Source organism: Schistocerca gregaria, chromosome 11 (assembly GCF_023897955.1).
Source record: "Schistocerca gregaria isolate iqSchGreg1 chromosome 11, iqSchGreg1.2, whole genome shotgun sequence".
NCBI lineage: Eukaryota > Metazoa > Arthropoda > Insecta > Orthoptera > Acrididae > Schistocerca > Schistocerca gregaria.
Genome location: NC_064930.1, coordinates 123,937,090 through 123,953,276, shown reverse-complemented (window position 1 = coordinate 123,953,276; position 16,187 = coordinate 123,937,090). Strand labels below are relative to the sequence as shown.

The 16,187-nt window shown below is 41.0% G+C and overlaps 1 protein-coding gene across 1 annotated transcript in view; it reads left to right on the top strand.

Moving 5' to 3' along the window:
• Positions 1-16,187, top strand: part of LOC126295059 (voltage-gated potassium channel subunit beta-2-like) — a 1,105,917-nt gene that overhangs the window by 1,010,342 nt on the left and 79,388 nt on the right. Inside the window, exons 5-6 of the mRNA XM_049987306.1 lie at positions 7,984-8,129; positions 8,229-8,339. Coding sequence (XP_049843263.1) covers positions 7,984-8,129; positions 8,229-8,339 — 257 coding nt within the window. The remainder of the gene's footprint in view (positions 1-7,983; positions 8,130-8,228; positions 8,340-16,187) is intronic.

Genomic DNA, 16,187 nt, shown 5'->3' with positions numbered 1-16,187 from the left:
AAATATAGGAGAGAGTGTCACTGAAACGATGCAGGATTTGTGATGGACATCATTAAAAGAAAGGGTTTTTCGTTGCGACGGAAACTTCTCACGAAATTCCAATCACGAAGTTTCTCCTCCGAATGTGTAAATATTGACGCCGACCTATATAGAGAGTTCAAATGGTTAAAATGGCTCTGAGCACTACAGGACTTAACATCTGAGGTCATCAGTCCCCTAGAACTTAAAACTACTTAAACGTAACTAACCTAAGGACATCACACACGATGCCCGAGGCAGGATTCGAACCTGCGACCATAGGAGTCGCGCGGTTGTGGACTGAAGCACCTAGAACCGCTCGGTCAGCGCGGCCGGCTACGTAGAGAGAAACGATCACTATGGTACAATAAGGGAAATCTGAGATCAGACGGAAATATATACGTGTTCGTTCTTTCCGCGCGCTACACTAGATTGGAATAACAGAGAATTGGGAAGGTGGTTCGATGAATCCTCAGCCAGACACTTAAATGAGATTTGCGGAGTATCCATGTAGATGTAGATGTACGGCACGATAAAGGCACAAATTTGAATACAGCGTCAGACACTTCAATAGCCGGACGGACGGTTGACACTTTTGTGAACAAAAAATTGGGAGTGAGGGAGATGTGAACCCGGGACTCCCCCTTCGCAACCCACCACCGTCACCACATAACCACAACTCCACGGTCGTCTAAAATCGCTCAATCTTGCAATTATTGATCTTGGATCGATGGTTCAAATGGCTCTGAGCACTATGGGACTCAACTGCTGTGGTCATCAGTCCCCTAGAACTTAGAACTACTTAAACCTAACTAACCTAAGGACATCACACACATCCATGCCCGAGGCAGGATTCGAACCTGCGACCGTAGCAGTCGCACGGTTCCGGACTGCGCGCCTAGAACCGCGAGACCACCGCGGCCGGTGATCTTGGACCGCTCACTGATTGTTTTTGCTTCTTTTTTCCACAGTTCATTTCACCTTCTTCCTGTTTTCATACTTGGATCTGTGTTCAGTTTTGACAGGCTATCCGTTGGACTATCTTAGCATTAAATCTGAGGTGGATGCGATGGGGAGTTTGCCTTGTAAGTACCAGACGTCTCCAAGTGTTCACCACGCCTCTTGTTATCAAATACTTTCGAGCTTTGTCTCTGTGATATGGGCATTTGCGCGCATTTATTTACATTAACGGAAAAATTCTCCTCTCGACGCTTAACAAAGGCGAAAGTGCTCCTCTTTAAAAGACTTTGACATAAAAGTGGGGAACTATCTCCTCAATCCTCATTCCGTCATCCTAACCAATAATTTAGGTTCAAATGGCTCTGAGCACTACGGGACTTAACTGCTTTGGTCATCAGTCCCCTAGAACTTACAACTACTTAAACCTAACTAACCTAAGGACATCACACACACCCATGGCCGAGGCAGGATTCGAACCTGCGACCGTAGCAGTCGCGCGGTTCCTGACTGAAGCGCCTAGAACCGCTCGGCCACCGCGGCCGGCTACATAGAGAGGAACGATCACTACGGTAAATAAGGGAAATCTTGAGATCGGACGGAAAGATATAGGTGTTCGTTCTTTCCGCGTGGTGTACGAGATTCGAATAACAGAGAATTGGGAACGGTCTAAGGCGCTGCAGTCATGGCCTGTAGGTCTTCAGAAAAAGTAGGTGATTCCAATTCAGTTCCTCTGCCATCACCGACGTGACGGAAGCCCACTCTCGCAGCCAGACCTCGTCTCACGACAATGCTTAGAGTCCCGCTCCCATGTTTCGGCCTTAGATTGTCATATCGATATCTGAGACTCAGATCTGCAAGTTGGATTCGACATTACTGTGAAGCTCTTGAACCCGCAGAAAGACAGATCCTATAGGGAATCATGTACGAAGAAATCGGATACAAACTTAATTCAGTTTTGTCTTCATTGTTAAAACAAGTGTGTCAGAGAGAGTATCAACGGAAAATGAAATTCACTTTATAAATTACGATCGCGTTATGGAGCGTTATCTCTTCACCAGTGTGCCGTCGATCCGGAATATGTGCCCGCCGTGTTGCGCATGCGCTTTCCGCCACGGCTACGGCAGGCGTGTACACTTCTCATGCTGTCTGGCGAGCTATTGGATTTGGCAAGCTGCAACATTTCTTTCTGTCGCTGTATTCTTCCAATACAAAAATTTTAGGGCATATTTCGACATACCGGACTGGACAGTTCCCTTGGGAGTCAATGTGCTAAATATTAGACGTTAATCACGTAAAAGAGGAAGAGATTCAGAATTACTCAAAATTATGCTTGAAGTTCGACGTCGTTAAGTGCCCTCACCATAGAGCACTGGATGAGTAATTCCTCTCTTAATCTCACAGTATCACTTGCAAACTATATCCTCAGTTATTTGCTGGATGTATTCCTATCTTCCCCTACTGTTTTTTTCCCTCTGCATCTCCCTCTAGTACCATGGAACTCATTAACTGATTCCTTAACAAATGCCCTATCGCCGCGCGGGATTACCCGAGCGGTCTAAAGGCGCTGCAGTCATGGACTGTGCGGCTGGTCCAGGCGGAGGTTCGAGTCCTCCCTCGGGCATGGCTGTGTGTGTTTGTCCTTAGGATAATTTAGGTTTCGTAGTCTGTAAGCTTAGGGACTGATGACTTTAGTAGTTAAGTCCCATAAGATTTCACACACATGTGAACATTTTCGAAGAATTGGGAAGGTATTTTGATGAACCCTCAGCCAGGCACTTAAATGTGATTTGCAGAGTATCCATGTAGATGTAGATGTAGATGTTGTTGTTGTTGCTGTGGTCATCAGTCCTGAGACTGGTTTGATGCAGCTCTCCATGTTACTCTATCCTGTGCAAACTTTTTCATCTTCCAGTACCTACTGCAGCCTACATCCTTCTGAATCTGCTTAGTGTATTCATGTCTTGGTTTCCCTCTACGATTTTTACCCTCCACGCTGGCTCTTCAATACTAAATTGGTGATCCTTCGATGCCTCAGAACATGGCCTACCTACTGATCCCTTCTTCTAGTCAAGTTGTGCCACAAACTCCTCTTCTCCCCAATTCTATTCAATACCTCCTCATTAGTTATGTGATCTACCCATCTAATCTTCAGCATTCTTCCACATGTCGAAAGCTTCTATTCTCTTCTTGTCTAAACTATTTATCGTCCACGTTTCACTTCCATACATCGCTACACTCCATACAAATACTTTCAGAAACGACTTCTTGACGCTTAAATCTATACTCGATCTTAACAAATTTCAGTTGTTCAGAAATGCTTTCCGTGCCATTGCCAGTCTACATTTTATATCCTCTGTACTTCGACCGTCATCAGTTATTTTGATCCCCAAATAGCAAAACTCCTTTACTATTATAAGTGTCTCATTTCCTAATCTATTTCCCTCAGTCTCACCCGACTTAATTTGACAACATTCCATTAACCTCGTTTTGCTTTTGTTGATGTTCATCTTATAACGTTGCTTTCTTGCCATTGCCAGTCTACATTTTATATCCTCTCTACTTCGACCCTCATCAGTTATTTTGCTCCCCAAATAGCAAAACTCCTTTACTACTATAAGTGTCTCATTTCCTAATCTATTTCCCTCAGTCTCACCCAACTTAATTTGACAACATTCCATTAACCTCGTTTTGCTTTTGTTGATGTTCATCTTATAACGTTGCTTTCTTGCCATTGCCAGTCTACATTTTATATCCTCTCTACTTCGACCCTCATCAGTTATTTTGCTCCCCAAATAGCAAAACTCCTTTACTACTATAAGTGTCTCATTTCCTAATCTATTTCCCTCAGTCTCACCCGACTTAATTTGACAACATTCCATTAACCTCGTTTTGCTTTTGTTGATGTTCATCTTATAACGTTGCTTTCTTGCCATTGCCAGTCTACATTTTATATCCTCTCTACTTCGACCCTCATCAGTTATTTTGCTCCCCAAATAGCAAAACTCCTTTACTACTATAAGTGTCTCATTTCCTAATCTATTTCCCTCAGTCTCACCCGACTTAATTTGACAACATTCCATTAACCTCGTTTTGCTTTTGTTGATGTTCATCTTATAATGTTGCTTTCTTGCCATTGCAGTCTACATTTTATATCCTCTCTACTTCGACCCTCATCAGTTATTTTGCTCCCCAAATAGCAAAACTCCTTTACTACTATAAGTGTCTCATTTCCTAATCTATTTCCCTCAGTCTCACCCGACTTAATTTGACAACATTCCATTAACCTCGTTTTGCTTTTGTTGATGTTCATCTTATAACGTTGCTTTCTTGCCATTGCCAGTCTACATTTTATATCCTCTCTACTTCGACCCTCATCAGTTATTTTGCTCCCCAAATAGCAAAACTCCTTTACTACTATAAGTGTCTCATTTCCTAATCTATTTCCCTCAGTCTCACCCGACTTAATTTGACAACATTCCATTAACCTCGTTTTGCTTTTGTTGATGTTCATCTTATAATGTTGCTTTCTTGCCATTGCAGTCTACATTTTATATCCTCTCTACTTCGACCCTCATCAGTTATTTTGCTCCCCAAATAGCAAAACTCCTTTACTACTATAAGTGTCTCATTTCCTAATCTATTTCCCTCAGTCTCACCCGACTTAATTTGACAACATTCCATTAACCTCGTTTTGCTTTTGTTGATGTTCATCTTATAACGTTGCTTTCTTGCCATTGCCAGTCTACATTTTATATCCTCTCTACTTCGACCCTCATCAGTTATTTTGCTCCCCAAATAGCAAAACTCCTTTACTACTATAAGTGTCTCATTTCCTAATCTATTTCCCTCAGTCTCACCCGACTTAATTTGACAACATTCCATTAACCTCGTTTTGCTTTTGTTGATGTTCATCTTATAACGTTGCTTTCTTGCCATTGCCAGTCTACATTTTATATCCTCTCTACTTCGACCCTCATCAGTTATTTTGCTCCCCAAATAGCAAAACTCCTTTACTACTATAAGTGTCTCATTTCCTAATCTATTTCCCTCAGTCTCACCCAACTTAATTTGACAACATTCCATTAACCTCGTTTTGCTTTTGTTGATGTTCATCTTATAACGTTGCTTTCTTGCCATTGCCAGTCTACATTTTATATCCTCTCTACTTCGACCCTCATCAGTTATTTTGCTCCCCAAATAGCAAAACTCCTTTACTACTATAAGTGTCTCATTTCCTAATCTATTTCCCTCAGTCTCACCCGACTTAATTTGACAACATTCCATTAACCTCGTTTTGCTTTTGTTGATGTTCATCTTATAACGTTGCTTTCTTGCCATTGCCAGTCTACATTTTGTATCCTCTCTACTTCACCCTCATCAGTTATTTTGCTCCCCAAATAGCAAAACTCCTTTACTACTATAAGTGTCTCATTTCCTAATCTATTTCCCTCAGTCTCACCCGACTTAATTTGACAACATTCCATTAACCTCGTTTTGCTTTTGTTGATGTTCATCTTATAACGTTGCTTTCTTGCCATTGCCAGTCTACATTTTATATCCTCTCTACTTCGACCCTCATCAGTTATTTTGCTCCCCAAATAGCAAAACTCCTTTACTACTATAAGTGTCTCATTTCCTAATCTATTTCCCTCAGTCTCACCCGACTTAATTTGACAACATTCCATTAACCTCGTTTTGCTTTTGTTGATGTTCATCTTATAATGTTGCTTTCTTGCCATTGCCAGTCTACATTTTATATCCTCTCTACTTCGACCCTCATCAGTTATTTTGCTCCCCAAATAGCAAAACTCCTTTACTACTATAAGTGTCTCATTTCCTAATCTATTTCCCTCAGTCTCACCCGACTTAATTTGACAACATTCCATTAACCTCGTTTTGCTTTTGTTGATGTTCATCTTATAACGTTGCTTTCTTGCCATTGCCAGTCTACATTTTATACCCTCTCTACTTCGACCCTCATCAGTTATTTTGCTCCCCAAATAGCAAAACTCCTTTACTATTATAAGTGTCTCATTTCCTAATCTATTTCCCTCAGTCTCACCCGACTTAATTTGACAACATTCCATTAACCTCATTTTGCGTTTGTTGATGTTCATCTTATAATGTTGCTTTCTTGCCATTGCCAGTCTACATTTTATATCCTCTCTACTTCGACCCTCATCAGTTATTTTGCTCCCCAAATAGCAAAACTCCTTTACTACTATAAGTGTCTCATTTCCTAATCTATTTCCCTCAGTCTCACCCGACTTAATTTGACAACATTCCATTAACCTCGTTTTGCTTTTGTTGATGTTCATCTTATAACGTTGCTTTCTTGCCATTGCCAGTCTACATTTTATATCCTCTCTACTTCGACCCTCATCAGTTATTTTGCTCCCCAAATGGCAAAACTCCTTTACTACTATAAGTGTCTCATTTCCTAATCTATTTCCCTCAGTCTCACCCGACTTAATTTGACAACATTCCATTAACCTCGTTTTGCTTTTGTTGATGTTCATCTTATAATGTTGCTTTCTTGCCATTGCCAGTCTACATTTTATATCCTCTCTACTTCGACCCTCATCAGTTATTTTGCTCCCCAAATAGCAAAACTCCTTTACTACTATAAGTGTCTCATTTCCTAATCCATTTCCCTCAGTCTCACCTGACTTAATTTGACAACATTCCATTAACCTCGTTTTGCTTTTGTTGATGTTCATCTTATAACGTTGCTTTCTTGCCATTGCCAGTCTACATTTTATATCCTCTCTACTTCGACCCTCATGAGTTATTTTGCTCCCCAAATAGCAAAACTCCTTTACTACTATAAGTGTCTCATTTCCTAATCTATTTCCCTCAGTCTCACCCAACTTAATTTGACAACATTCCATTAACCTCGTTTTGCTTTTGTTGATGTTCATCTTATAACGTTGCTTTCTTGCCATTGCCAGTCTACATTTTATATCCTCTCTACTTCGACCCTCATCAGTTATTTTGCTCCCCAAATAGCAAAACTCCTTTACTACTATAAGTGTCTCATTTCCTAATCTATTTCCCTCAGTCTCACCCGACTTAATTTGACAACATTCCATTAACCTCGTTTTGCTTTTGTTGATGTTCATCTTATAACGTTGCTTTCTTGCCATTGCCAGTCTACATTTTATATCCTCTCTACTTCGACCCTCATCAGTTATTTTGCTCCCCAAATAGCAAAACTCCTTTACTACTATAAGTGTCTCATTTCCTAATCTATTTCCCTCAGTCTCACCCGACTTAATTTGACAACATTCCATTAACCTCGTTTTGCTTTTGTTGATGTTCATCTTATAACGTTGCTTTCTTGCCATTGCCAGTCTACATTTTATATCCTCTCTACTTCGACCCTCATCAGTTATTTTGCTCCCCAAATAGCAAAACTCCTTTACTACTATAAGTGTCTCATTTCCTAATCTATTTCCCTCAGTCTCACCCGACTTAATTTGACAACATTCCATTAACCTCGTTTTGCTTTTGTTGATGTTCATCTTATAACGGTGCTTTCTTGCCATTGCCAGTCTACATTTTATATCCTCTCTACTTCGACCCTCATCAGTTATTTTGCTCCCCAAATAGCAAAACTCCTTTGCTACTATAAGTGTCTCATTTCCTAATCTATTTCCCTCAGTCTCACCCGACTTAATTTGACAACATTCCATTAACCTCGTTTTGCTTTTGTTGATGTTCATCTTATAACGTTGCTTTCTTGCCATTGCCAGTCTACATTTTATATCCTCTCTACTTCGACCCTCATCAGTTATTTTGCTCCCCAAATAGCAAAACTCCTTTACTATTATAAGTGTCTCATTTCCTAATCTAAATCCCTCAGTCACAGCCGACTTAATTTGACAACATTCCATTATCCTCGTTGTAGATGTAGGCCCTGTAAAAGGGGTTAGCGGTAGCATTTACCGCCGGCGGCGAGTGTATCGGAGACACTGGACGTGCGACGTGTACGTGTGGTTTCAGCTGCCGGGCGCCGATCGCCAGCCTGGACTGCATGGAGGAGTTCGGCACGGGGGCGGTGCTCGGGTCGGGCGCATCCGACCCGTCGGCGCCCGCGGCCAACACCAAGGAGGCGCTGCTGACGGGGGGCGGCGGCGGCGGGGGCGGCGGCGGCGGTGGCGGAGGCGGCGGGGGCGGCGGCGCGGGCGTGGCGGCGGCGGCCGCTGCGGGGGCGGCGGGGGCGCTGGCGGCGGTGCGCGGCGGCCAGTCTGGCGGGCAGCTGGGCGAGCACGCGGTGGCGCGCCAGACGACGGTGACGCCGGGGCTGCGCTACCGCAACCTGGGCAAGAGCGGGCTGCGCGTCTCCAACGTGGGGCTCGGTGAGTGTGGTGTACCACAGGGGTCAGTGTTGGGTCCCATTTTCTCGTGTTCTTCTGTCATCACTGAAGAAGTGATTTACCCTCAGTAGGTCAGAACTGCTCTACTCGCTCTCTATAACACTACCATTCCATAAGAGTCACTGTTGGCCCTCATTCTCTTACATTCCTTTCTCATCATTGAACATGTTAGGCTTGACATGTACTGTCAACAGGTCAGAACTGTGAAAAAGTTAGACTGGATATTTACCCTCAGTAGGTCAGAACTGTTCTACCCACTCCCTCTAACACTACCGTTCCATAAGAGTCGCTGTTGGCCCTAGTTCTCTTACATTCCTTTGTCATCATAGAAGAAGTTAGGCTTGACATGTACTCTCAAAAGGTCAGAACTGCTCTAGCAGTACTGTGCAAAAGTGGTCACTGTTGGGTTCATTTCATTCATCCATCGGCAGTGAACGAGGTAGACTGTGGTATCTTCTCCAGACAGCTCAGAACTGCAACAGCACTACTATAATACATTCATCTTCCATAGGGGTCAGTGTTGGATCCTATTTTCTCGTAATCTTTTGTCATTACTGAAAAAGTTAGACTGGATATTTACCCTCAGTAGGTCAGAACTACTCTAGCCACTCTCTATAACACTACCTTTCCATAAAGGTAGCTGTTTGGTCTCGTTCTCTTACATCCCTTTCTCATCATTGAACAAGTTAGGCTTGACATGTACTATCAACAAGTCAGAACTTTTCTAGCAGCACTGTGCAATAGTGGTCACTGTTGGTGGAGACTTCAATTTACCCTCGATTTGTTGGCGAAAATACATCTTCATAAGTCGGTAGTAGACAGAAAACTACTTCCGAAATCGTACTAAATGCTTTCTTTGAGAACTACTTTGAACAAGTAGTTCATGAGCCCAAACGAATTGTAAATGGTTGCGAAAACACACTTGACCTCTTAGCCACAAATAATCCTGATCTAATAAGGAGCAACATGACAGATACAGGGATTAGTCAACGGAAGATCATTGTAACGAGGGTCAAAAGCATATCAACCAAAACCACTAAAAATAACCGCAATATATATCTATTTAAAACAACAGATAAAAATTCGCTTGATACCTTCCAAGCTAATTATGTAAGTGTTGACCAGATATGGCTCAAATTCAAAGATACAGTATCGACTGCAATACATAGATTCATATGGCATAAGTTAATAAGAGATGGGACTGTTCGACAGAGAGACTTTCTGTATGGTGTGAAAAGTGGCAATTAGCAGTAAACAAAGAAAAGAGCGACGTCATCTACTTGGATACTAAAAGAAAGCCGATAAATTTTAGGTATACGATAAATTGCACGAATCTAAGGGCTGTCAATTCGACTAAATACCTAAGAATTACAATTATGAACAACTTAAACTGGAAAGACCACATAGATAATACTGTGGGGAATGCGAAACAAAGACTGCACTTTGTTGGCAGAACATTTAGAAGATGCGACAAACCCACTAAAGAGACAGCCTACATTACACTTGTGTGGCCTCTGCTAGAATATTGCTGCACAGTATGGGATTCTAACCAGGTAGGATGGACGGAGGACCTCGTTTCATGATATCACGCAATAAGGGTGAGAGTGTCACTGATATGATACATGAGTTGGGGTGGCACTCACTGAAACGAAGGCAGTTCGATGAACCCTCTGCCAAGCACTTAAGTGTGAATTTCAGAGTAACCACGTAGATGAAACTGTAGATTTTGGGTTCATTTCATTCATCCATCGGCAGTGGACGAGGTAGATTGTGGTATCTTCTCCAGACAGCTCAGAACTGCTGTAGCACTACTATAAAACATTCATGTTTCACAGGGGTCAATTTGGATCCAACTCTCTTTCATTTCATCTACTAGTATTAGATAAGTTAGGCTGTGGTATCTATTCTTATCAGCTCAGAAATGACCAAGGAAGAAGCCTCTGTGGTTAGCACACTGGACTCACATTTGGGAGGATGATGGTCCACACCCACAACCAGACATCCTGATTTAGATGTTCTGTGGTTTCCCTAAATTTCGTCTGGCAATTGCCTGGATGGTTCCTTTGAAAGAGCACAGCCAACTTTCTTCACCACCTTTCCCTAATCCAGTAGGACCGACGACCTTAGTGTTTGGTTCCCTTTCCCAAACCAACCAACCAGCTCAGAAATGCTCTAGCAGCATTATATAACACTGGTATGCTACGGAGATCAATTTTGGGGGCAATTCCCTTTTGTCCATCCGTCAGCAATGGATCAGGTAGGCTCTGATATCTAGATAGCTCAGAACAGCTCTGCCACTATTATAAAACACTTCTGCAGTCCTCAACAATGGGTCAAGTTCTATTTCGCTTTTCCATCAGTGCTGGAAAAGAAAGCCTGTCATATCTAAACACCTCAGAATTTCGTTAGTAACACTATACCATATTTGTGACTCACAGAGGGCACTCTTCTGTCCAGTTCTGTTTCATTTATCCATCAGTACTGAACAAGGTAGCCTGCCATATATACATTAAACAACTCAGAATTGCTTTAGAAGCACTGAACAGCACTGGTGACCCACAAGGATCGATGTTGGGTCTGTTTCTCTAGGCAGCCCATGATAGCTATTCTAAATAGCTTAGAAGTGCTCTAGCAGCTCTGTACATTACTGGTGTTCCACGGGAGTCTATGTTCACTCCAGCTCTCTTTCGTTCATGCACCAGTATTGCACAAGGTAGATGGCGATATCTACTCACAACAATTCAGAATCACTCTAGCAGCACTGTAATACACTAGTGTCGATACTGTGGTCAATGTAGGGTCTCGTTTTTATCCATTCATCCATCTGCACTGCACAGTGTAGGCTTTTGTATGTACTCTAAACAGTTCAGAACTGCTTTAGTAGCAGTTTGAATCATAGGGATCCCAAAGGGACGTGTTAGGTCCAATTCTCTTTCATTCATACGTCGGTGTTGAACAAGGTAGCCTGAAATATCTGCTCTAAACAGCCGAGAACTGCTCTAGCAGCATTGTACAGCACTCGTCTTCCACAGGGGTGAAAGTCAGCTCCATCACTCTTCCATTGCTTTGTAAATATAATGGATAAGGTGTACTGTGATACCTACTACAAACTCTTTTACCACAGCTCTACAACACCTGAGGGTCTACTCTTGGATCCTTTCTTCTTGCATTCATTCATCTGTATTGCCTAAGCGTGGTGTTCTCTATCAACACTATTTACAAGACTGCTGTTCCATAGGGGTCAGTCTTCCATCAATTTCAGTCATCTGTGTGCTTGATAAGGTATGCTGTGATATCTATTTCAAGTGTATACATAACTAGTGTTTCACAAGTGTCAGTCTTAGGCCTATTTCTCTTTCATTCATTCATCTGTACTGGTTAATATATGCTGTGACATCTAGGTCAAACAGCTAAGGAGAGCTCTATCAGTACTGTCCACAAACACTGGTGTTGCACAACAGGTCTGTCTTATTGTCTTCCTGCCTACCTATCATAAGTCCACTGTTGGTTTGATGTGGCCTGTCAAGACTTTTTCTGCTATGCCAACTTCATCTCTCAAGGGGATTTTAATGGAATGGCCCTGTTTGATCTTCTTCTTCATACATATGAGACTGATGGCTAGAGGCTGGACATCAGTTTCGTAAAGCACTACTACGTAATTCTTAAAGAAACATTGGAAATATGGGTCTTTGAAGATTAAAAGATTTTCGTCCTTGCATTTCAAGTATTTCAACAAAATGGATGGTACCTCAACTGCCTGGTAACTGAGAAGTTGCTGGTTCGATTCTGTGTTTAAGTTCTATGTTTATTATGAAATGGAAATACTATTTAAAAATACTAAATCATAATTTCTTCGTAAAAACGATGTAGTGTAACTATATTTTATTTATGAAAATACTTTTAAATTTGATATAGGCTGCCAAATGTTAAATGAAAAATTACATATGTTAATAAATTATTTAGTCTCTAGAAATAAAATATAGTGTGTTCATTTTATATTTGATGTTTTGTATTTTTGTATCATATTTTAATTTAATGTGAATAATCGCATTTTCATGCATTTGTTACTTAAATTATGTACTTAATTGATCTCTATATATAAAAGGAAATGTCCTGACTTACTGGCACATCATCACCCGGCCCAAACTGCTAACAACAAAATCCTGCAGAGGATGTTGATCTTTGATCTTACACTGTAGAGATTGTTTAAGAATGGATATTTCGAAATTCCACTCCTAAAGGGCTAAAATTGGGGATGTGTGGGTTTTTAAACATATGTCGCTATTAAGGAAATTTTGAAGCCAGAACTATGACAATTGTTATTTAGTTCGTTGGTCAGAAATAAAGAAATGCGTGTTCCAAAATTTTTAGAAAATCGGTCGCTCAGGGGTTGAAGTGCTGAGTGAACTTTGTTTTGATAAATCATTCTTAAAGAACTGTCAAAACATTTTTACTGTCTCATCTACGAAAACTGGTAGTTGACTTCTCAGTTAGAAATAAAAAAATACATATTTCATTGTTTTTGGAAGTTAAACTGCTAAAGGGAGGAAATAGGGGATGAAAATTTTTATGAATATTCTTTGTTATTCAGAAACATTTTTAAAGATAAATCTATGAAAACTGGTATTTGACTTTTCAATTAGAAGTAAATAAATATGTCTTAGGCGATGAAAGCTTCTATGGAAATACCACCACAAGAGCTCACAGGAGTGAATTAACGAAGACCTACCAGAATCGCTTTTTGGTCAGAAGTACATTCAGGAAAGACCGTGCTTCAGCGACTATAATTAGCGTGAAAAATTTAGATGGTGTTGCAATTTGGGAAATAAATTGAAGAAGGCTGTTTAACAGTCAGCACGAGAAAGTGTCATGGTCAGAATTGCAGAGAAAAGGAACCAGATCTTTAACACATTAATCTTTATGTAGACCTAATTTATATTATTAAAATTATTTTTGTTGTAATTACTATGCGAATGCGAGCAACCTGAGGACATCATACACATCCATGCCCGAGTCAGGATTCTAACCTGCGACTGTAGCAGGAACACGGTTACAGACTGAAGTGCCTAGAACCGCTCGGACATAGTTTCCGGCTCTGAAAGAAATAAAATAAAAATTAAAATGTTAGTTTACTATAAATGTTTGAGAATTAACATTTTCATTTCGTAACAAGTGTAGAAAAGTAAGCTTCTACCAAGAATCAAACCAGGAACGTCATGATTACTAATTTTTAATACTACACTTTATGTAATATAGACATATTTTATTGTTTTCATTCTACATTCTTCTGTCCATTTTAGCTACTGTTATATGTCGGATTTTGTTTCCTTTCAAACCGCTCGAAAATTTTGCATTGATTCATGGTGGTATGTCTTTGGTTTCTCGCTGCTATTTATGTGTGATTTCCTATTTTGATTCGTGTGATTTTTTTTGTCTTTGCCGTTTTTAGTCACCTGGGTACTACATTCAGCCAAATTCTCTGTGTCCAACTACAACACAAAGTGTTATGAAGACATGCGATTATATTAATTTCATGCAATGTCTAGATAAAACCCGAGTTCATGACGTGTTGACTATGAGTGCTTAACCATTACAGATTGATGGATAAAAGAGAAGTAGTCGCAATGCTGACTATCGTGGAACATGAGTGTAGTATACTAATGATGAACTGCGGTTCATGTTCTAACACATTCAACTAGAGCCAGTTTGTTGAAACTGAACTTAATGATGGTCAGAAACCTTCTAATCTTCAATGGATATTTTTTTAGTGTTTACTTTTTTCCTGAGTATTGTGTACAGCTGCTGTAGGCGTTTGATGTCTGGGCACTAAACTTCAAATCCCATATGAAGATACTCTCAGTATACTCTCTTTGTCAGAGTAGAACTTGCACACATCTTCAATTTTTTGCTAGGTGTATTCCAATCTCTACCTTCCCCTACACTTCGCTCCATCTACAGCTCTCTCTAGCATATTACAGGATATTCCGTAATGTCTTAACGCATGATCCACAGTCTGGTCCCTTCTTCTTCTTTCTGTTTTACATACGTTTTTCTACTCATTGACACTACAGAAAGTTCCCCCATTTTCTGTTTCACCAGTCCACCTAATTTTCATCATGCTTCTGTGGCACCACATCTCAGGCGCTACGATTCTCGTCAGTACCTGTATAAACAGCTCAAAATTGCTCTAGCTGCGCTATACAGTACTGGTAAATGCCGCAGGGGTCGATGTTAGATCCACTTCTCTTTATTTGTTCACCGGCACTGCACAAGACGCACTGTAAGATGTTATCCGCTCTGCTGGAAAATGCTTTACCAGCACTGGACAACATTGATACCCCACAATGGTCAATACTAGGACCATTTCTCTCATTTATTCATACTTACTGGATAGAATTGAAAGTAGGTTCGTTCAGATGGCTCTAAGGTCATAAGTCCCCTACAATTACAACTACTTAAACCTAACTAACCTGAGGAAATCACACACATCCATGCCCGAGTCAGGATTCGAACCTGCGACCGTAGCAGCAACACGGTTACAGACTGAAGTGCCTAGAAGCGCTCGGCCACAGTTTCCGGATCTGAAAGTTGGGGCCTGCTGTTGCCTAAGCATATCGGAATGCTTGAACCATAGTGCTCAGGGGAAGTTAGCTAAACCTTGTATCTAGCATCCCAAAACACACATCTAACCGAAATGTTGCGACCTTAATACAGCTAAACTGTGCGTTTAATCTTGACTGATAGTTAGCCCAAGTTATGAAAGAATATACTGACCAACTGAATCATTTAGTAATTCCACAACATAACCCAATAAGCTTGTTGCAAACCACTCTATAGCGATAGAAAATTCGTAACGTCAGAAAACTTAGCATTCGTCGCTCCTGCTGAATAAGAATTGTTGTCGTTGTTGTGGTCTTCAGTCCTGAGACTGGTTCGATGCAGCTCTCCACGTACTCTATCCTGTGCAAGCTTCTTCATCTCCCAGTACCTACTGCAGCCTATCATCTCTTGGTCTCCCTCTACGATTTTTACCCTCCACGCTGCCCTCCATTGCTAAATTAGTGATCCCTTGATGCCTCAGAACATGCCCTACCAACCGATCCCTAGTCAAGTTGTGCCACAAACTCCTCTTCTCCCCATTTCTGTTCAATACCTCCTCATTAGTTACCTGATCTACCCATCCAATCTTCAACATTCCTCTGTAGCACCACATTTCGAAAGCTTCTATTCTCTTCTTGTCCAAATTATTTATCGTCTATGTTTCACTTCCATACATGTCTACACTCCAAACAAATACTTTCAGAAACGACTTCCTGTCACTTAAATCTATACTCGATGTTAACAAACTTCTCTTCTTCAGAAACGCTTTCCTTGCCTTTGCCAGTCTACACTTCATATCCTCTCTACTTCGACCATCATCAGTTATTTTGCTCCCCAAATAGCAAAACTCCTTTACTACTTTGAGTGTCTCATTTCCTAACCTAATTCACTCAGCATCACCCGACTTAATTCGACTACATTCCATTATCCTCGTTTTGCTTTTGTTGATGTTCATCTTACATCCTCCTTTCAAGACACTATCCATTCCGTTCAACTGCTCTTTCAAGTCCTTCGCTGTCTCTGACAGAATTAAATGTCATCGGCGAACCTCAAAGTTTTTATTTCTTCTCCATGGATTTTAATTCCTACTCCGAATTTTTCTTTTGTTTCCTTCACTGCTTGTTCAATATACAGATTGAATAACATAGGGGAGAGGCTACAACCCTGTCTTACTCCCTTCCCAACTACTGCTTCCCTTTCATGCCCCTCGACCCTTACAACAACCATTTG